This window comes from Pituophis catenifer, unplaced genomic scaffold, assembly GCF_029215685.1.
Source record: "Pituophis catenifer annectens isolate HBS135680 unplaced genomic scaffold, rPitCat1.0.hap2 SCAF_2, whole genome shotgun sequence".
Lineage (NCBI taxonomy): Eukaryota > Metazoa > Chordata > Lepidosauria > Squamata > Colubridae > Pituophis > Pituophis catenifer.
The window spans coordinates 169,025,506-169,049,116 of NW_027256882.1; the positions used below are offsets into that span (position 1 = coordinate 169,025,506).

The following is a 23,611-nucleotide window of genomic DNA, read 5'->3' on the forward strand; positions in this document are numbered from 1 at the left end:
GTTGTTTCTATTGAAAAAGGGAGAAGAATATGTGTGTGCGCACAAATGTGCCTCTGCATGTGAGAATGGTTTGCCTGAGAGAAGATTGGTGACACATCCAGGTCAGCATCAATTTTATAAATGGGGTAAGTTACTGTTCAAATTGTTAATATTTTTAATTCATCTACCTACCTACAGTACCTACCCTGTCTGTCCCTCCCTCTCTCTTACAGTATTAATTATTCGGCCCTACCCTTTTTTGGAGCGTGACATTAGACAGATACATAGAAATATAAATATATTTGTTTAAAGGAAGTATAGTTTTTGGTGGAGGATCGCTTTCAGTTAGAGTTGCCAATCCCAGAATGACAAAATAGGGAAGCCAAACATTGTACAGGAACTGAGCCTGAGCCTATTTTCCTATCTACTGATGTTAGAGGATAGTCTTATATTTAGAGTTATCTTTCCATAGATAGTGTGATTTCCCAAAGAAGCTAATGGGATTTGATAGTTCATTGAACAGAACTGCTAATATCCTACTTTAGTGCGCCAAGCATTGGGGACATGCTGTGTTATAAGGATCAGTTCTCTGAATGATGGACGAAGACATGCCTACATCTTTGTATAAGAAAGTTAGTTGTGCTCCATACTGCTGTTACGTATTTGTCAGGTTGCTGGCAAGGACATTGTCCTGAATGGGGATAATTTTGATTGAGCCAAACAGTGCCTTGAGATAAGTTTATATGTATTGGTTTCCAAAACTATCCATTAGATGTTAATTCCAAGGATGGATGTGATTCTGTATCAGATGCAAAGCTGGACTTTAACATGGGTGAATATGGGTTTCCACACTTCCTTTCACAAGGACACCTCTTTTGAGTTTTTCCTTCACACAATCAAGAAGTCTCCCTATTCAAAAAGTTGCAAGTTTTCCATAAATCAGTTGTTCACTTCTGTGTCTCTGCCTGGGAGAAATGGGGGGCATATGTGAGAGAAAGCAAGCTTTTAACATACTGTTTGCTTTGCTCTACTATCAGTGAAACCTAGTGGCACAGTTTTACTTGAACAAGTCTTATTTATCAATTATTGGAAAATAATTATCACTTAGATACTGAGTTCTTCTAAATTGTGGGATTAAACTGTAAATACCTCTTAGCTCTTAAATCTCAACATTTTTCTAAGCATCTAAATTTTACTTTTGGAGAACAACATGCTTTGAATTCCTAGGCAGTTCCTAGGAATATTTTGCCAATCTGCCCATCTGCTATGAAAAGTTCCTAAATGTTCAGACAGATGGAGAGAGATGTACAGGTCATTCAAAGGCAGGCAATTACAGTGGCTGCAAGTCTTTTAAAGGGGCCGATGCATCTGTTCGAGATTGACCGGACAGGAAAATGAGTGTCCAGATATTGAGGACATTTTCTTGCAATAATTTCCTTAAATTGGGAGCAGGATGGGTAATCATGTTTGGCTGTATCATTAAGCAACCATCAAACGAGGGATTTTCATGCAACTCATTTTATACACCAAACCATGGGCGGAAATAATAAGAAAATGAGAGGACCTCTATGCTGATACCAGAGACAGAAAAAAAGAAAACCTCATCAGCTGGAGAAGATATGTTGCAAAAATAAAAGCTACAACCAATGTTGCATCCTGGTATACTTTTTTCCCCCTTCAATTGATTTTCTAACTGTAACATTGGCAAATTGGGAAGGAGGGGTGCTGAAAAATGTATTTATGTGAAAAATATTCGCTACTATTCCAACCTCAACAAATCGCTTAGGTCCCTTCTTTGCTATTTCTCTTCCCAACTCCCTTCAAATCTACATTAATGAAACCTGCGAGTCAATTAAAAATCCAAATAGGCATGACATAAATTCCAATTGCTGCATTGCCAATCTTAGTTTCCGAAAGATGGCCCTGGAGGGAAAGAAGGAAAAGTAAGGATAAGAGAACACCCATCTCCGACCTATATTTTTTTTCCCTAATCTATAAGCCTCATGGTAGATCTTATCTTTTTATAACCAGTTTTTTTTTAATAACTAAACTTTCATAACATTTAACAAATCGAGACTCCAATAAAACTTACTTCCAGCTAGCTACTGACCAACTACCCAGTGCCTGCTCTACCAACATCCTGGCCCCAATGCCTGGTGGGGAAGACAACCTTCACAGCTTTCCTGAAGGCCAACAGGGTTGGAGACCATCTATATCCCCAGGGTGTTCTTTAAGGCATGTACTGAGACAAAAAAAAAAGGCACATTTCCGAGGCCCCACCAGATGACACTGCTTCATTGAAGAGACCTGAAACACACCCATCCTGCTAGTTTGAGTAATACAGACAGAAACCTTCATGAATAGGCAGTTTTGCTAACAACTAGAGTCATGCCATGTAGGGCCTTAACATTATCAGCCGGCATCTACTCAGAAGTTTATTGTGAGGCAGTGCATCTCAAACAGCAGTGCTGTTACATGGATGCATTGAGGTGTGTGCACTTCTGCCTACACTGCTGTATTGTGGACCACCTGCAACATCTGAATACTTTTCAAGGGCTGTCCCATGTAAAGCACATTACAGTAGTCCAATTGGGAGGTGACACTACATCTTTAGAGTTCCCTCATAGTGCATCAGTGAGGCAGGGGAGCACTGTGGCTTCCTCACACTCCAACTGCCTTCTCAGGATGTCACAGGTTGCCCGGACTATTCTCAGGCATTGTGAATAGTTTCCGGCTGGGAAACTATGCTGTTTGCTGCAGACATCAAGATAGCTAAACAATTGGTGTGTCCTCTCCCCTACTCTTTGTTCTCCTATCCAATTGTTCATATCCTCCATTGCTCATTCAGATATCTGGTAATACAGATTAATAGAGTTGAAAGCAGTGGTGGTTTCAAATTTTTTTACTACCGGTTCTGTGGGTGTGGCTTGGTGGGCGTGGCTGTAAAAATACTGTAAAATCTCCATTCCCACCCCACTCCAGGGGAAGGTTACTGCAAAATCCCCATTTCCTCCCAATCAGCTGGGAATTGGGAGGCAGAGAATAGATGGGGGCAGGACCAGTCAGAATTTTTACTACCGGTTCTCCGAACTATTCAAAATTTCCACTACCGGTTCTCCAGAACTGGTCAGAACCTGCTGAAACCCACCTCTGGTTGAAAGGGACCTTGTAGGTTATCTAGTCCAAACTTCACCCAAGCAGGAGATCATTTCTGACAGATGGCGGTCCAGTCTCTTCTTGAAAGCTTCCAGTGATGAAGCTCCCACAACTTCTGAAAGGCAAGCTGTTCCATTGGTTGATTGTTCTCACTGTCAGAAAAGTTCTTATTTCCAGGTTGAATCTCTCCTTGTTCAGTTTCCATCCATTATTCCTTGTTTGGCCTTCAGGTACTTTGGAAATTAGCTTGACCCCCTTCTCTCTGTGGCAACCCCTCAAATATTGCTATCATATCTCCCCTGGTCCTTCTCTTCACTAGACTAGCCATGCCCAGTTCTTGGTAATCCCAAACCAGAGGTTGCTTCTCTCCTTTTTCTAGCCTCATAACTCAATTTCTGCCTTTGTTCTGAAACAATCAAGAGTCTCAGATGAAATGGAAGGGTTGGAGAAAATTTGTCTCTGTATCTGACTTAGAGCATGAATTTTGTACTTGTGAAAATGTAGCAACCTCAGATGAGTAAATGCGTACCTCATGTCTGGGAGGAAAGCCTGACAGTTTGTAATAATATAACTACAAGCTGACTTCACAACAATCTCATTTAAGTCATTTACCAACATCAGCATTCTGGCTTTCTTTTCATCCTAGATCCCACCAAAAGCAGGATATGTGAAATTCATACCATTTTGCACACTAAACCAAAATAGCATGGGTGGGGAATGCTGAGCAAAATAGATTAGTTGCCAAATTGGGGTACATTTCTAAAAACAATTTGCCCTGAATACTTGGCTTAATGTTTATTTTCTAACAGACTCTGAATGTTAAGTCTTTTGGTGTCATTCTGGGCAAATACCAAGATTACAAAAATGTGGGGCTTACCCTCTCTTCTGACCCTCTCCTGCACCCGTATCACCATAGTATCCTTTCCTGCAGACCCACTTCTCTGTATACTATAGGGCAGCAGAGCTTCCCTCCATAACTGGCACATAAAATGTTCTACAATTCCTAGGAATGATGTTCTCAACTACTCCACAATGTTGTGGGAGATTTATATTTAAAAACATGGCTTGCAACCACACATTGTCTGGTTAAAACAGCCTGGAGAAACTCCAACACAGATATCATAGAATTCCTGTTTCTCTTGAGCTGCTCCACATCAGCCAAACCAGAGAGGAAAATCTATGCTGCTTGCAAAAGCACCTGCTGAACAGATGAATTTCAGGACTCAGCCTCTTAGGTAGTATGTGTAATTTGTTATAATAGAGAAAATGATTCAAATATTAAATAGATTAGATTACAATTCCCACAATTTCTAGACTCTGGTCATAGTGCATGGAAATCAGAGTCTCACCCACCTAAGGTGCTGCAGTTTTGTCTCTCTTAGGTTTGGACTGAAGACAATCTATCAATCTATCAAGTGTTTTGAAAGTTGTATGGGGGAGGAGTCAAAAGCCTTGTCCAGGATAATACTTATGTTTTCTTATACCCACATGTGTTTTATTCATTAGTTCAGTCCCTTCTTCTTATCCCTCTTATCCAAACTTAAATCTGATAATTTTAATTTTAATTTATTCACTGTAAACCAGGAGCAGTACAGGAAAGGAATGGGAAGCTGGCCAAAGCCCCCCCCCCCCCGCCTCAATTGTGCAGTCATGAACTAAGGCAGGACTGAACAACCATTATTTAGCATCAATCATACTCTGTAATCTATTTTTTGCACTGCAAAAAGTAATAGAAAAACCTGATCGACAGCAAAGGCTTCAGCAAAAAATTATATTTTGGAATAGATATACCTGACTGGCTCTTAGTTCTTAGCTCTAGTCTGACAGTTTCAGCAATATCAGAAATAGTCTCTTGAACCAATCAGAAAGGATGGTATTATAGGTGAAGCTCCCATATATCCCTTTCCTCAGAGGTCAGATAAGATGCCTCCATAGTACAATAATGAGCAAATTTTTAGGACAGGTATGGACGAGAGGGGTGGTCATCCAGATGTTGGTCATGGCCATCTAGATACTACTAGTTCTAGATTTTGAGATATTACAGGTAGTGCTTAATTTACAATCACAATTGAGCCCAAAATTTTTGTTGCTAAGAGAGAGAGTTGTTAAGTGAGTTTCCCCCCATTTTACAATCTTTCTTGCTGCAGCTGTTAAGTGAATCACTGGAGTTGTTAAGTTAGCCACACGGTTGATAAGTGACTCTGCAGGGGTGAAATGGTCCCGGTTCGGACCTGATTTCCCGATCCAGTAGTGATGGCGAGTGGTGGTTCGGAGAACTGGTAGCAAAACTCTCTGCCCCTCCCCATGCCCAGCTGAGTCGCGTGATCATCAGAGGCTTTTTTTTTTTTTTTACTTTTAAAAGCATTTTTTTTACAACTTCTTCGGCCGAAGAAGTGGTGCAGGGTTTCCTAAAGCGGTGAAATGTAAAATTTGTTACTACCGGTTCTGTGGGCATGACTTGGTGGTGGTGGTGGTAATGTGACTGGGTGGGCGTGGCCAACTTTTTTTTTTTAACCTTTAAAAGCATTTTTTCTACAACCTTAAGAGATTGCAGAAAAAAATGCTTTTAAAAGCCTCTGACGATCAGGCGACTCAGCTGGGATCGTCAGAGGCTTTTAAAGGCATTTCCCCCCCCCCCCATTGGCTTGGCTTGGCAGAAGGTCGCAAAATGGGGATCACACGCCCATTGGGCATTGCAACCGTCATAAATATAGCCAGTTGCCAAGCATCTGAATTTTGATCACATCACCATGGGGTGGGGGGTTGCAATGGTCATAAGTGCAAAAAAATGGTCATTGGTTACTTTTTTCAATGCCATTGTAACTTTGAATGGTCACTAAACAAATGATTGTAAGTTGAGGACTACCTGTATTAGATCTAGATATTGAGCAATATTAGCTGCAGCTGCTGAGAAGATATTTCAGTAATAGCCGGATGGCTACAGATCTCCCCCATCCCTGATTCAAAGCCTTTGCTGTCTCGCATGCAACTATTCAAATTCTTTCCAGGACCTACTGAATAAGAAGCATGCTATTCTGGGGAATCAGAGGGAGGGCCAATTTGCATTTAATCAAGTCATGCATCTGCTCTCACCAGGTGATGATTGGTCGCTGCTCAAGACCAACGTGGCAGGAGTTGGACGACGCCTTCGGATCTGTAAGCAAAGAGAGATTAATTACAGTAACTGCTTGTAAGAAACTTACTCTAAATGTCCAAAAAAACCGCAGGCGGAAGAGACGGACTGTTATTTGTCAGCAACTCTAAAGATAGTTCTTTATGGTAGATGGCACACTAGGGATTGGCAACACTACCAATGTTTTTGTACAGATGTTTTTTAGACTGTCATTCTCTAAAAGACACAGTCAATTGCAAAGTACTATGAGAACGGAGTTATCTCGGACTGGGTATCTTAATGATGGACGTGCTGAACCGTTGTTTCATTATTCCCGTCCATAAAGGCAATAGGGATGGGAAATAGACATCAAAGACATCAAAAGACATTCCCCACCCATTATGCTGGTGGCATTCTTTTCCAATTATTTGACAATGGAGTAAAAAAAAAAACCTTGATAGAGCTATCTTCACCACGGAGGACCACAAAAAGCATGAATAGAATTAACAGAATCATTTTGAGCAAACCAGGTTGAACAAAACAATCCTTTCTCACAAAGGTGAGATTGAATCCTTGGAAACATGAGATAGTCCAGACAGGAAACCAAATTATGAGTATTAATCCTACTTTTATTGTAAAGATACAGTAACAGCAACCTGCTGTCTGAAGTGTCTGAAACCACTTTACCTTCCAAAGCTCTAAGAGAGGATTGCTTCTGAGATGTTTTCTTCACTCTCATCACTCCTTGGGACACAGATTTCTCTTATCTGACTACTGCCTAGGCCAGTGATGGTTAACCGTTTTGGTGCCGAGTGCCCAAAGCACGTGCAAATGCACATGCACGAACCCCCAAAATGTAATGAGAGTGCCCCCATGCATGCACCAAGCTCCTCACGCATGCGTGCGCATCCCCGCGCATGTGCCCCACACCCCATTTTGACTTCCAGGTTGGTCCAGGTGGCTTTCCAGGCCCAAAATGGGGTGCAGGGGGGGCATGCGTGGCAGACACCTGAAGACCATCTGGCTGGTGGGAGGCATGCGCACATACGCAGTGAAGCTGATCTGGGGCAACAGCTGGCAGGCCCGCAGAGACAGCTCTGTGTGCCACCTGTGGCAGGCGTGCCATAGGTTCGCCATCACAGGCCTAGGCTGTGGCTCTTCCTCCTTTCTCCCAAGATTATTTTTGCAGCCCAATACACATCACAATATATTTACATTTCAGCACTTCTTTTTAGATTGCAACTACCTCCAATCTCCAGACAGCCCAGTGATGCTGTCACTTTCATATCCGTTAAGGAAGACACCATGTTTGAAGTCCTTCTTCCTCTCACTCAGTTCAGCCACTTCGGGGGTGATGAACCAGGAGGCATGTCAGTTGCTGGCTATTGAGATAATACCTCTAACTGAGCTGAAGGAAAAAGTTCTGGATAGAGTAGCTAAGAATCCCTTGTTAAGCAAATTGGGGGTATTGGGCAGTGATGACCATAGCATCACCATGCTTTCTTCAAAAATAAAGAATTTTACTTTTTCATAATTATTTTTTGTCTTGGAGAATTACTGGAAGAAAGGTGCTGCTAAGAATTCCTCTGACGAGTTTTTAACACATCCCAGTTGTGTTAAAGTTTGTCTAGTCTATGTGTGGCTAGGACCCTCTCCAATGTCCTTCAAGGACCAGGGAAAAACATTTCTTTTGATTCCAACCTGAGAAATATGCAAGTGCTTTGCACTTCTTTCCAATTTTAAGTATTTTCAGCTCGATATTGTTAAATCCGTAATTGCTGCTTTTAGCTGCGGTTTTAAGCCTCTGGTTTCTAGCCCTTGTGAAGCATTTTGGTTTATTATTGGGTGTGTTTGCTATATTGGATATACTACGTTTGAAAAAAAAATAGATAAATAAACAAGAGCATTTCATTAACATCAATGGCCCTCTATGGAATACATCCACACACACCCAGCCATAATTGGAACAGCAGAAATCCTTTTTGATAGTGGCCCCGCTTCTAGCATATTCCCAGGGTGACCTCTTTTATATTTCAAACATCTGTGCAGATATTTTGATTTGATCTTTTTTTAAAGCGCTGTGGCTGAGGCTGCATTGATGCTATGCCCCAAATGTACTACCGGACTGAAGTGTTTATTGCTTTATTATGTTACTGGTTTGCTCACCGTGTATATTTTTAGCTCCACCGTTTCCTTTTTTAGGAAGCTGCTGCACAGACATTTGGTGCAGTCTTACCTGCAACCAAATATCCGAAGGAGGATGGCAGAGGAAGGAGGGGAGGGGGACGATGAAGTCTTTGCTGCCAAAAAGCCTCACATCTTTTATGGGATGCGTGATCCACAGGCAGGGATGGAATAAAAATATGGGGCATACACGCCATTAATTGATGAAATATTCATAGCTCCAGCTCCTTCCCCCTCCTCCTATTTCCCACATAGCCACATCTATTTTTCATGCATCTCAATCAGACTAACTGCAGACCTCATGCCTAAAATATAGTTCATCCTGCTTTCAGTCTTCATCTAGTCCCAATCTTCTTGCTGGGGCTGCTGTGATGGGCTGAAATTGAGGTGAGGTTGTTTCCACTTGGGTTTCTCTGTCGCTGCTTTTGGGTGGGGAACATAAAAGCTTCCATATTCCAATGGAAAGGGGTGCCTAACTTCTCCCATTTTAAAGCTATGGATGCTTAAAGGCCCTCTAAGTCAGAGGTCGGGAACTATGGCAATGCTGGCTCAGGAATTCTGGGAGTTGAAGTCCACAAGTTATAAAAGGGCCATAGTTCCCCCCCCCCCCCCCCGTTCTAAGTCTTCCCAAACACTAGGCTTCAACTGATTATGAACCCCTAGACAGAGCAATGATCTTTTTTTTTTTTTTTTTTAATTTGATTTATATGCCGCCCTTCTCCGGAGACTCAGGGCGGTTTACAATGCGTTAAGCAATAGCCTTCATTCTTTTGTATATTTTATACAAAGTCAGCTTAGAGTCTTCCTGAAAACAAAAAAAGACTGGTAATTACAGTATAAACTACTGGAGTTATATGACCTGCATGTCCTCCAGCCCGAAGGATCCCTCTCTGTTTGATCATGGAAAACTGAACAACAGAAGTCAGGGTGAAATTCATTTTTCTTCCCTCCCTTCTGTTGGTATGGCAGGTTCTCCTTACTATTGGCAGAAAATAGCTATCTGGCACTGGAAAGGTAGCAAAAGAGTAAAATGGCAGCCAACACAGGGGAGATCCTTCCCAGGGCAGCTTTTCCATTAAGGAAGGATTTCCAGCTGGCCATGTGCTTATTGCCATATTTTTTGGGAGGGGGACAGGCTCCCCACCCCACTAGAGGCTCAGCAGATGTAGAGCAGCCTCCGTTGTGTAATGACGTTTTGACAGATTTTGTTTAGGCAGCTGCCGCCTTTGGAGGGATCCCCAGTTGCCAGCTGTTATCCTCATTATTAACAGGCAGTGGGGGATGCTTCCAGCTAGATTTTGCTAGTCACTAGAGTCCCTTGGCACAGAGTAGAGCAACTGCTCCTATTCGGAAGAGCCACCAAAAGCTTCCTGAACACTGATCATGCTCCTATGTTGTTGGGCTTGTGCCCCTGAAAGCCTTAGTTAACAATGCAGGTATCAGTTAAAAATGCCGATGTTAATTAAAGATAAAGCAAAAAAGAAATAATATTCTGTCATATCCTATTCCAGGGGTGTCAAACTCAATTTCATTGAGGGCCGCATCAGGGTTGTGTTTGACCTCAGGGGGGGGGGAGGAGAGGGGGGCATGGTTGGAATGGGCATGGCTGGGACTTTCAGGCCTCTTGTTCCTGTCCTGGGCACCCCGCTCAAAAAGATTCCCCAAATGATCAAGAAAATTTTTGAATAGTGAATGACTGAATTGTAAGGAGATTGCCAGGAGAGAGAAATATAAAAAATGAGCACTGGCTTTGCTCTACTTAGATTAGTTCTGATTCAAGCTAGTCTCTGCATAAGGGAAAATACCTTGGGGGGGGGCATGGGGAAGAACAATTAATTTTAGGCAAATGCACATCAACGAAGAGGGATTTGGGGACACCGAACTGTCCTGTTTTGCTGAGCTTCTCCATCAACATCCCTCATGACCCAAACCTCTCTTACGTTTATGTCTTAAATATGTACCAGTGGTGGGTTGCCCCCGGTTCGGACCAGTTCTATAGAACCAGTAGTAAAACTGGAGGGAGGCTCTGCCCACCGAGCCCGTCGTCATCAGAACGCTTCTACGCATACGCAGAAGAGCGCGCGCACAAGCGAGCAAAGCAAGTGCACGAGCGTGGCCCCGTTGCGAACCGGTAGTAAAGGTAAGTAGAACCCACCCCTGATGTGTACATTTTGTTTATGCATGCAAGAGTGAGAGCAACAATTCCCTTTAAACTTTTGCTTTCAGTGACTACACCAGATCAACCAAGGTTAGCGAGAAGAGGCCCTGAACAACCAAAATCTGTATCATTTTATTATTAGACCTGATCAATCAAGCTAAAGCTTTGCCAACCCATTACATTGAAAAAGAGGCATCTTTAATTGTTATTGTAAGCTTATCCAAAGTTTAATCGCACCTGTTTTAATCATCCTCCCTGAACTGATTGAAAATCAAGGTACCATTATGTGACTGTCCCCTAACTTAAATAGCATGATCTTGAAGAACCTCAGAGCTCTCCTCCCCCAAAAAATCTAGAGTTACCTGAAACCCTTTCTGTACATTTTTCTATCATAGTGAGATGCGTCCCGGTTAGCTGATATTCTTACAAAAATATACACATTTGTGCTATTGTGTAACACGTATCTTACAGATGTCAATATTTCTTGGAATTGAATCAGAATTGTTAAAGGCTGATTTTTTTAAAAAAAATAAATAGACGAGGCATATTTTTACAAGTATTCATGTAATTGAACGGTTTTATTAATTACATGAACTTCTTTGAAAATTCAAGCTGGAGCATGAAAGAAGTGGAAAAAAAAGAACCATGCTTTGTAAAATGTGAGATGAAAGATAAAGAGATAAATGAAAAGAGAGAGAATTAATTCAAGAGTGGGCTCTTAAAACATCAAGTTCAAGAAACTAGATGATTGCAGGGGTGAAGGGTATTGCCAGCAGTTTCTAAGGACAACCAGGGAAAGACAAGAGAGGAATTTAATGGGTTAATGGTGATTACAGAAAACACTCTCCACCTCTCAGCCATGTGCAGCTCAGAGGTTGATAGGCATGTCTCCTGCAGTACCAAATGTCCAAGTAGATTCATATGAGCAGAGAAAAGCAATTAGATATCTTGGCACGGTTGTGAGATATTTAGTGCCTTGCTAGGCAGCACCCAGCATTTTCCACTAGCGTTTGAATCCTAGGAGCCAGTGAAGGAATTGCAAAAAAAGGGAAGTCACCTGTTCGATTAACTAGTGCCAATCGTAACATGAGCTGCTGAGTCTTGCAAAGCCAGCTAGTGTTAGGGTTAGCTTTTTTTTAAAAAAAAAAAAAGAAAAGAAAAAGAAAAAGGTTGCAATAGCCTAGCATGCAATAACCAAATGTCTGAATGCCCAAGTTCAGAATGAATGAAAAATTAGCAGCCATAAGTCAGCCTGGTAGAATATATCAGGAGTGGAGGTGTGGGTCGGGGGAAAATGGGTGTAGCAAGCAGAAAAAGGTTTAGCTTTTCTTTACTTTTTAATTCACCCGTTATCTCTCTTTCCCCATCCACCTCTCCTGATTCATCATTGCTATTAGCATTGCTTAGCTTCATTTTAACCTACTTAAAAATCAGCAGCAGCTGAATTGCAGATGCTGCACAAACATTCTAGGACCATGAACTAAGAGATCTTCAAAAGGATGGCTGTGTGTAGCATGCGATAGACATACTAGCAATCTTGCAGTACTTTGAGGTCTAACTGGTTGCTTATGATAGAACTTGAGACATTAATGGGCCATAAGAATTATTATTATTTTGTTTAAATAAAAGCAGGTAGAACCTACCTTTCCCAGGGCTAATTGAATTTGCACAAAATCTCTCCTAATCTCCAAGAAACCTGACTCTCTAAAAGCATGCCCTAAAGCACAGGTGTCAAACTCGCTATGTTACATTGCCATCACGGGATGTTTTGTAACATTTTTCCCATTCGTGGAGCTGAGGTGGGGGTGGTCTTTGTGTGACAAATCTGGCCAGTTTGAGACCCCTGTGCCTAAAGTGTGAGATAAGTGCTAGGCTTGTAGATGATGGGGACCAAGCTTGCTCCATGCAAGTCCTAAAGTTATTAGCAAGTTAAGATTGGGAGGCTACACAGAGCTTAGCTTCTGAAGTTGTCTCCAACCCCACCATCATTAGTAATCCATAGGCAGGCATCTCTACTTTTATCTGAGTAACTGAGTAACATATTGTGTTTATGTTTTTCTGAGTATGTGTGTACATATATATGTGGACTGGGAAGCACAAGGTGGTTTACATATGTTCTGCTCAGGGACACATGAGCACAGGAAGGAATTTGGAAGGGGAGCTTTGAATAAATTGAACAGAGCAATCAGCTACCCATCTGCCTTTCCCATCGGGATGCAATGAGAGATTTTTTTGCTCCTGGTCCATTTTTGAATTTGAATTTTTTTTCCTTGTTCTTTTGCCACACCAACTTTGTGCCTGTTCTGTTCAATTTTCAGAGAATTAGTATACTGACAGATATAAAAAGAGAGCACCCCCCCCTCAGCCTCTTTACATAATCTCTTTGCCACATTCTGTTGGGTTGGAAAGAGTAAAGTGCATGCACTGGAGAGCTGTATGTCCTTTGGAGAACATTACAAAAAGGGAAATGGAATTTAAGAAGGCAGAGATGCGGCATGGACACAAGCCAACAAAATATCACTGGCTGGGTTCCCAGTTCAGAATAAACCATAGGATAGATTCACACAATATGCTTAAGCAGGTTAGTGAATTTATCCAATGGGAGGAGGGCTGATTACATAATGCATTGACCATTGACCCATATTTTAACTAGATGACCTGGGTTCACAAAAAAAAAATCATTAAGCTGCCAAAAAGAGAAAAAGAGTTTGTTCACTGCCAAGTGAACAAACAAAACGTTACCAAAACTATCCAGACTTGGAATGGAGTGCAAATGCAGATGCTACCTTTGTATCTGACCTGGTGCAGTGTCTTGGGTGATCTCAGCTTTAAGATGGTTTGTCTAATTTGGACTTTGGACTTGCGTGAATCTAGCCATGACTGCTTGCCAGCTGTGGCAGGTAATTCAACCCTTCAGTGGGAACCCAGCCAACACTGAAGCTGCACTGGCATCAAAATTAAGTAACAACATCAATGGATGCAAACAATGCACATTGACAATGCATGTCATTTGTGCAATGGCATCCCAACAAATGTGAGATCAGTTGCCCTCCGCCAGCTATTACCTCTTCCAGTCAATTATGGCTTATACAATGTCTCCAACCCAATCACTATATAAGTCAGTCTTGCACCTGAAATTTTTAAGGACTGAGTCATTGTGGACAGCCAATACATGTTCATCTGTTCTGACCTAGGCTTCCTGAGTCAGTAAAACACAAGGGTAGTTCCAAAAACCTGTTTTATTTTAACAGCTGTGAATTCTGTTCATTCGCAGATGAGTCCCAAATAGTTGTAAAGAGTCCTTCGGGATAAGGCTGATAATCACCCATCTTTATCTCCCTTGACATGCTGCCAAAGACCTAATTGGCAAAGCCACACAGAGTCCAGAATCAAACAGAGCTTCAGACTTCTGCACAGAATTAACAACGTTGCTTCCTGCAAAGGCCCATGTGCCTTTGCTCCTCTTTTAAGTCTTATGGAAGGGGCCAATCATCTCCAAGCCCTACTCCCGAGTCGTCCCTTTTGTTTTAACTGTTCTTGCCTTCTGGCAGCTCTGCGCATGGGCGCACTGGGAACAGGCTCCCCCTGTTCCTCTGCCTCGCTGAGGTCCGACTCTGGAGGTTCCGGAGGTAGCACGAACCTTCCAGATGGCTCTTTCTCGGCCTCTGACACAGAGCTCTCATCCGAGCCTTCCCCAGACTCCAGGACTGGCCCATGTTCCTCCCCAGCCTTCTCACTGTCCGACTCTGCTGCCAGCTCTGCAGGCTGCCAGCGGACCACAACATCATCTAGAAGTCCCCAAGTCCATAGTCTCTCTCAGTGCTGGCTAGATGCCAGGGCTACTGAACGTTGTAGTTTTGGAGGAAGGCAGGTTGCTTACTCCCGAGTCCTTTGCAGCAGGATTAAATACTTAGCCCTGAACAGGAGCTCAGGTTGCTGAAGTTCCTCCAGCATCTCCCTGCTGGCTCCAGGCTGCACTTGATACGATCAGAGAGTTAAATACACTGAAGTGCTTAATATCTACGGTGTACACACTTGCTCTTTCTTTCTGTGTAGAGAGCGGCATGGAGTTAAGTGCTGTTAAGCATTAAATGATTAATTAATTATGCCCTCCCTCGCCCCTCCTCTCTCTCTCTCTTTCTCTCTCTCTCATGCTTTGGAGATGAAGTGTACTATGTTACAGCTATTAATAATGCCTCTGCATTCAGGGAAGCTGGCAAATGGGGGAATCTGGTTCTCCAGCTAATGCAGGAGATTATAAATAAGTGCAGTCATTCCCCGAGCGTCCAAATTTATGGCATGTAATTAGCCCATATGTTTTGTCAAGAATCAATATTTCAGCTCAAAAGTCCAGATTTTCTTTCTTTCTTTTTTTAAAAAAGTGAATGAACAGCTGCACGAGATATTATTAGTAGCATGGGGGGAGGGCAGGGAGGATGAGACCGATCAAGTGTTGGGTGAACTTCACCTCTCCATGATCATTAGTGGTGACACCTAGTTACCGTATTTTTCAGAGTATAAGACACCCTTTTTTCCCCCCAAAAGGAGGAAGAAAATCTAGATGCATCTTATACTCTGAATGTAGCCCCGCCTGGCTTCTCAAACAGAGGAATCACAACCCCAAAAAGCATGCTTGAAGGGCTGTTGCCCCTGATAATTGGTACTTTTTCCCTCCCGTGAGTCATAAGGAATCTTGTCTCTTTGTCTCTCTCAATAAAGGCACCTATTTGCAAAGCAGCACCTGAACTATTAATTTGAACTCAGAACTAGGCTTAATACATCTCTTTTATTTGAATACTCCTCTATCAGCAACAGATCAATTGAAGATTCTCTGGCTGAACTGCACGCCAGACTAAAATGGGGTTGGTATTAGTCTCTCTATCTAGACCAGGGGTCCTGAACCCCCCCATTTGTGGACTGGCACCAGTCCGCAGCATGCTAGCAACCGGGGTGCATAAACAAGCGAAGCCCCATTCACAAGATGCAGGCCGCACACAAAGCAGGCCTCCTCCGGTCTGTGGAAAAACCTTTCTCCATGGAAGCTGTCCTGGTGTCCAAAAGGTTGGGGGCCACTGATGTAGACCAAACCAAGACATCAACTTACACGAAGGCTGAAATTCTGGGGTGTGTTTCTTTTTGGCAGTTTGATGTAGTGGTTAAGGCATCAGGCTAAAAACCAGGGGAACGGTGAGTTCTAGTCGTGCCTAAGACACAAAGCTAGCTGGGTGACCTTAGGTTATAGTCACTTTTTTTCAGCCCTAGGAAGAAAACAATGGCAATCCATTTCTGAAAAACCTTGTCAAGAAACCTGCAGAAATTGCCCAAGCTCTTTCTGGGAACTGAATGTGATTAAATGGAAGAGGAAAAAAAAGTAACAGAGTTCACAGACTTCACTCACTCCCACCCATATACTAGTATGAATTAGGGAGGTTCTGCCTGTTTTTTGCATGTTTCCTTCATCTTTCAAAGCGGTTTTGCACCTTGTCACCTTGGCAAAGGATCTCATCTCTCTCTCTCTCTCTCTCTCAAGGTCACCTTTCTCAGTCTGCACAGTTGGTATCTTGGAATCTAAAGCTTTGAAGAAACTCCAACATCCACTTAGTATGTTCTGCAAATCAGGTTACCACAATAATCCACAGTATGGTTTGTTTTTCCAGTCTGAAAACACTTTCCCCCTCCATTTTTTTTAAAAATTTGATTTATATGCCGCCTTCTCCGGAGACTCAGGGCGGCTTACAATGTGCTCAGCAATAGCCTTCATCCTTTTGTATATTTATACAAAGTCAGCTTATTGCCCCCACAACTGAGTCCTCAATTTACCTACCTTAGAAAGGACGGAAGGCTGAGTCAACCTTGAGCCTTGGCGAGATTTGAACCTGCAGTAATTGCAGGCAGCTGGTCTTAATAACCATCTTAATAACAGGGTGCCTTAGACCACTGTACTACCAAGGCTCTTATCCATTGCCTTTACTTTCCTGAGATCTTGGGAGGGTTCCTTCTGAAATGCTTTCTCCACCCCATCCCTCCTTTGGACTCAGATCTCTGTTATCAGACCATTGTCTAGATTATACCTTTTCTTCCTGCCTCCCAAAGTTATTCTCGCAGTCCATTACATCAGGCTAGGCTAGCGGCCACCCCACTTTTTTCAACCCATGGGCCCCTTGAACTACAGCTGCTAGCAATTACTTCTGGCAAAGCCAATGGGATAATGGGAACTACACAAAACGTATCAAGGAAATATTTGTGGGGAAGGCAAGACTATCTGCCCCTTTCTGGTTTTAGTGGATCCATCCAAGAATTATGTTTGACCAGCAATCCCTATATGCCTTTAAAAATGACGAGCACAAAATGATAATGGATACTGTAGATGACCAGGCGGAGCCTGAAGGTGAGGTCAAACGAGTCATTAGTTTGGAATCCTTACGCAATCACAAGAGACCTAAGTCCACTCCCACCCCTGGTGAATTCTGGTGACTTTTATCTAGTGCCAATTTGCCCTGATCATTAGTAGACCAGATTCTTGTCCATAGGTAGCATATAATAAACGTTTAGTTCTTTGAACTCAACTCTTGTTCCTGCTTAATTGTGACAGTGACAGGTACCAGACACTGATGATAATTGTGTAAAACCAAAAATTTCAATAAATTTTTAGATTACATCCTTTTCAACAAGAAATAATATTTTAGAAATGATTTCATTACATTTATGTTGTTGGAGGTGCAGTGAAATTATTGCTTTATTTAAATATATTGTTCCATTTTGATAAGACACAGGTACATACATTAACTGAGGTTTAATATTTTTCAATTCTGGACAAACAAAATTGACTTATAAGTCCAAAGATTTACTATTCGGCATCAGAAAGACAAGCACATGACTCCAACTATTCAGTTGTTTGCAAAATTGATTCATATAGATCAGCACTGGATGACCGTAATGAATCATGGTTTCAATTTATTGATGTCTGTAAATATACACTGTAGGCTTTTGCTTCTTTTTTCACCTTTGTTACTGTTCTTTTATAATTATGTGCATTCTTTTTCTTTGTATTTAGTTAATAAAAAAGTCCTTTAAAAAAAGATAATTATGTAAAACAGGAAAATGCTAATTACACAATGGAAAGTCTCAGCAACCTGGAGTGCGACTGTGTTTGACCCTTGGCTTTCTTGCAACACTAATGACATGGTTCAGAATTGTGTTGGAAATACAAAACACAAGGGACACAATCTAATGTTTATGAATAATTGAGCAATTAGCCAAATACAAGGGCATGAGAACAGTCAGAAAAAATAATCCCTTTTAACAAAACCAATTCTGTTAAAAATGAAACTCTCAATACTTTGTCTGAGACTGGGCCTTGGGCCATGCTACTAGTTCACTTTATCCAGGAAGAGCAAATCAACTGTGATACCAAATATCTTTCCTACTGGTGCTCATCTCTCTTTCTGTCTCTCTCTGTCTCTCTCTGTCTGTCTGTCTCTCTCTCTCTCTCTCTCTGTCTCTCTCTCTGTTTCTCTCTGTCTCTCTCTCTCTCCCATGCTGAGCAACCAGCATGGCAGCCAAATGTAAGCCCCCAAATGTGAAGAGGCATCAAACGATCCACACACATTTTCTCTCTCCATAGCAATTCCTACCAAGGCCTAATTGCTGTTCACACCACAATGATCCAGAGTAAAAAATAAAGGTGCCTTCAAGCCAGGTTTAATACTTGGGACAGTCACCTATCTTTTAGGACAAGAATACAATTGTCACAATTTTCTTATGGCCCTGTTTTCATCTCCCAGGGAAGAGTACAAAGGAGGAAAGCTGGGACTAGGCGTTGCAGCTGAGTTTTAGCATCTTGATGTGTTCTTATGTAGATGAAGGAGAAATTCACCGCATTTCCATTAAAAACAACTTATTCATCGCACTCTCCTGAGAATTGCTGTACAATCTTTCTTGTAAGTGCATATAAATGAACCTAATGCCCAAAGTGCAATGCTAAAGAAAAATCACATGGGAAATAAACTAGGACATGACAAAAAGAATGCATGTTTGGAGAAATGCATGGCTAGGCTTATAATTTGGAAACAGATCTGCAGCCAGGATAAAGCAAACATTATGGAAACTATATGGAATGTCTTGCTTTCTTCTAATGCTTCTATCTTCCATTATTCTTCAATCTAGATTCTTGGCTCACTCTCACATCCAACCTTTCTAGTTTGTCTTGGGATTCTGGCTCTGGTCTGGAGGACTGTCTTATTCTGTAGCTCCTGGCTTACTATTGCATATGGTTAGTTGCCCTGACAACAGACAAGAGCATTGATCTCCATAATAATATTTAAATTGAACCCCCAGCCCTAGGATTAAAGACCACAGCTAGATTTTAGGCACAATTAACATTCTCTGAAGTGGGACCAACATGAGTAGAATCCTCCAATCACAGCTCATGAAATTTGTTGCTTGTGAATATCAGCTGGCTTGTGGGTCCCCAAGCACCAGTATGCCACCAGGAAAACAATTTTATTAGTTATACTGAGAACGTCAGAGTCTCTTGAAAATTAAAAATTTAGAGAGGATGGTAAAGACTTCGATTTCATTGGAACTCTTTATGGCACCAAATTCCTTTCGATTCTATTTCAGCAAGTCACCAGGAATAGATCAAGAAGACAAGCCATAGGTAAGACTCCAGTTCAGCAAAATTGCACTATATTTTGTTGACAACATTGTAACTGAATTGGTGCATATTACCCTCTTCTCTGGCAATGCCCAGTTAGTCCATTTGGCTTGTAAAGAAATTAAGAAACTCACCCAACAAGCTTTTATAATGAGCCCTGCTGCTGTTGGTTTAGTGTTCACATTTTTAATGTTGTATAAATTTTTCAAATAAAAGTCAGTGTAGCATAAGAAATTAATTCACTTCCTGTTGTTAACTGCCAAATCCAATAACGCAAAAACTGGAGAATTAAAATTCACGTTTCATTGGAAAAGAAGTATTTAAAAGTAAGGGAAGTTGCTCTGATTTTAAAATTGGCACAACACACAAAGAACATTGAAACTTCCTACAATTAAGACTAAATGTACTCAAGACCATTTATTAGTTACAGTGTATTATTAATGCTTTCCCTAAAATGTTGCAGGTACAAATGTGCTTGAATAGAAATACTGAGTATTGTTTTCACATCACAAAGATTCTGCTATATTGTATTCTTTTTTGTCTGTGCATTCCCATTTCTCCTTGTTTTTTTTCTATTTTTCTTCAGTTACTTTTGATTCTCTTATGGATTTATTGTTATTTTAAATTCTGAAAGCCAATTGGATGATTTTGGGCCAGTCACTGTCCCTCAGGCCAACCTATATTACAGGGTTGTTGTGGTGGGGGAAATAGAAGGAGGAAAATGTGTTGGATATGTTCACCGTCTTGAGTTATTTATTTATTTTATTTATTTATTTATTTATTAAATTTATATACCACCCTATTTCTAAGGGACACAGGGCGGTGAACAGCGAACGATAAAAATACATGTAATACAAACTTTAATAAAAAACCAATTAAAATATACTAAACACTCTGGTCCTAGATAATTCAAGACATCCCAGTTTAAAATAAAATCAAAAAGCAATATAAAGGGAAAGTTAGGCCAGGCCGGCCTGCTGAAACAGGAATGTTTTGAGGGCACGGTGGAAAGTGCGCAGATCCGGAATCTTCTGTATCTCTGGGGGGAGTTCGTTCCAGATGGTGGGTGCCCTCACAGAAAAGGCTCTCCCCCTGGGGGCCGCCAGTCGACACTGTTTGGCTGACGGCACCCTGAGAAGCCCCTCTCTATGGGAGCGTACTGGGCGGTGAGAGGCTATTGGTGGCAGAAGGCGGTCTCGTAAGTACCCTGGTCCTCAGCCATGGAGCGCTCTAAAGGTGGTAACTAAGACCTTGAAGTGCACCCGGAAGACCACAGGGAGCCAGTGCAGCTCACGCAGGAGGGGAGCCACATGGGAGCGCCATGCTGCTCCCATAACTACCCGCGCGGCCGCATTCTGGACCAGCTGGAGCCTCCGGGTGCTCCTCAAGGGGAGCCCCATGTAGAGAGTATTACAGTAGTCCAGGCGTGAAGTGACGAGGGCATGAGTGACCGTATTTAACAAGTCCCGATCCAGAAAGGGACGCAACTGGCGAATCAGGCGAACCTGATAAAAAGACCTCCCGGCCACAGCCGTCAAGTGTTCTTCTAAAGACAGCTGTGAGTCCAAGAGGACGCCTAAGTTGCGAACCCTCTCCGTGGGGGGCAATGACTCATCCCCAATAGTCAGTGATGGCACCAACTGACTATATTGGGACGTCGGAAACCACAGCCACTCGGTCTTGGATGGGTTGAGCCTGAGTCTGTTCCTCCCCATCCAGATCCGTACAGCCTCCAGGCACTGAGACATCACTTTAAGGGCATCATTGGGGTGGTCCGGGGTGGAGATGTAAAGCTGAGTATCATCAGCATACTGATGATACTTCACCCCAAAACCACGGATGATCTCACCCAGCGGCTTCACATAAATGTTGAACAGAAGGGGTGAGAGAACCGACCCCTGTGGCACCCCACATACAAGGGGCCTCGGGGTCGACCTCTGCCCCCCTGTCAACACAGACTGTGACCGATCAGAGAGAAAGGAGGAGAACCACCGCAACACGGTGCCCCCCACCCCTAACTCTTCCAACCGGTGCAGCATGATACCATGGTCGATGGTATCAAAAGCTGCTGAGAGGTCTAACAGGACCAGGACAGAGGAACAACCCCTGTCCCGGGCCCTCCAGAGATCATCTACCAATGCGACCAATGCCGTTTCAGTGCTGTATCCAGGCCTGAAGCCTGACTGGAACGGATCTAGATAAGCCGATTCATCCAAGTACTGAGGAAGCTGTCACGCTACCACACTCTCAACAACCTTCGCAACGAAGCGAAGGTTGGAGACTGGACGGTAATTAGCCAACACTGCTGGGTCCAGGGAAGGCTTCTTGAGGAGAGGCCTCACCACCGCCTCCTTCAAGGCGGCAGGGAAGACACCTTCTCTCAAGGAAGCATTTATAATCCCCTGGAGCCAACCTCGTGTAACCTCCCGAGAGGCCAGCACCAGCCAGGAGGGACACGGGTCCAATAAACATGTGGCCGCGCTCAGTCTGCCCAGTATCTTGTCCACGTTTTCCGGAGTCACAGAATCAAACTCTTCCCAGGTAATATTCTCAAGACTTGCCTCCATCCTCCCTCCCGAATCTACCCAGTCAGAGTCCAAATTTTCCCGAATCTGAGCGATTTTGTCATACAGATATTGTACAAAGTCCTCGGCTCTACCCTCCAAGGGGTCCTCCCGCGCTTCCTGGTGGAGCAGGGAGCTGGTCACCCTAAACAGGGCGGCCGGGCGATTATCTGATGACGCAATAAGAGCGGAAAAATAGTTACACTTTGCCGCTTTTATTGCCACCAGGTAGGTCTTAATATGAGACCTTACCAGTGTTCGGTCAGATTCAGAATGGCTGGCCCTCCAACTGCTCTCCAGGCGTCTTTTCCGGCGTTTCATCTCCCTCAGTTCCTCGGTGAACCAAAATTTTCGTAGATTTTCACGGGTACAGGTATGCAAGTCTTGGCATATTCGGGTCTTTTCCCGTGTAAGATTGAGAGTATCTTGGCAACGTTTCGATGAGGTCCCACTCGTCATCTTCAGGCTGGTGTCTTCAGCTTCATGTCTGTGTGAGCAAAGCGTGATCAGAGATGCTGTCTCTCTATAAATACTGGTGGGGAGGTGTGGAGTGCTGGCTTTGTTGCTGAAGGCAGGTTGGTTGGCTGTGTTGTTGCATCTTGATTAGTTGATGGAGTTGATGTATGCAGATTAGTTGGCTGTTTCATAACATCCTGTGTGGGCGAGGTCTTAGCTGTGTGCCCATTAGTCTTTTGTGTTTTAACGACCTCGGTAATGGGTTGTGTGGTAGCATCCTGAGCTCTAGTGTTGTGACATCCTGAGTTCTGTGATGTATTGTCTTGAGCAGATGGCTGTGATGCAACATCCCGGGCTTTGGTTTGGCTCCGAGTCTGAGGTCTTGTCATGTGCTTATGGCGTGTGCTAGTCTGCTTTATGTGGGGATGGGGGGGGCACCAGCTGGCGATGCCACCGTGGTCTGGCCCTTGGAAGGTGGTTGCATTTCGTCTATGGCATGGGATTGGGCTTGAGTCTGGTGAGAATGATTGGTGGTGGCGTCATGTGCTATCCTGGATCTGGTGTCAATGTTAACTTTTTGGGCACCAGGGATCAGTTCCATGGAGAGAGATTTTTCTGTGGGCCGGAGGGGTGTGTGGTTTCATGTGTTGCCTGCATCCCGCAGATGGGGCTTTGCTTTCTTGTGTGGCCCCGTTTCTGGCATGCCGTGGCTCGGGGTTAGGGACCCCTGTTCTAAATGATGTTTCCATCAAAGCTGTTGACAAAAAAAGTGGCATCCCTCATGGCTTCCCCAAACAGAGGGTTTGTGCCCTTGCCTGCCCTTACAGGAAGCATCTAAAGGCTGCCTTCAAAATCTGTGCCTCTGGGCCACACCATTCATCAGCCAGGTGAGCTACTCAGATCTTCACTGGCTGAGTCTTCTTCCCCCCAATCATTTTAAATAATTGGAGCTTCATAATTTTTGGGTCAATGCAATAACACAGAGCAGGAAAGGCAAGGCATACCTCTTTCCATTCATGGCATAGGGTTAGGGCCTGGTTAGCTGGGTAGTGGTCTTTCTCCCAGTGTTTCTGCCCGCTTACTATGATTGGGCAGAGTGTTGCACTCAAGGACCCTTCTATTAAAAGTACTGGGAAGCAGTGGTGGGTTTCAAAATTTTTTACTACTGGTTCTGGGGGTGTGGCTTGGTGGGCGTGGGAAGGATACTGTAAAATCTCCATTCCCTCCCCAATCCAGGGGAAGGTTACTGCAAAATCCTCATTTCCTCCCAATCAGCTGGGATACGGGAGGCAGAGAATAGATGGGGGTGGGGCCAGTCAGAATTTTTACTACCAGTTCTCCGAACT

The 23,611-nt window shown here is 43.1% G+C and overlaps 1 protein-coding gene across 2 annotated transcripts in view; it reads right to left on the minus strand.

The window, feature by feature from the left end:
• Nucleotides 1–23,611, minus strand: part of LOC139312861 (protein phosphatase 1 regulatory subunit 1A-like) — a 98,266-nt gene that overhangs the window by 43,499 nt on the left and 31,156 nt on the right. For both annotated transcript variants that reach the window (XM_070938016.1, XM_070938017.1), the window contains exon 2: nucleotides 6,229–6,289. In XM_070938016.1, coding sequence (XP_070794117.1) covers nucleotides 6,229–6,289 — 61 coding nt within the window. The remainder of the gene's footprint in view (nucleotides 1–6,228; nucleotides 6,290–23,611) is intronic.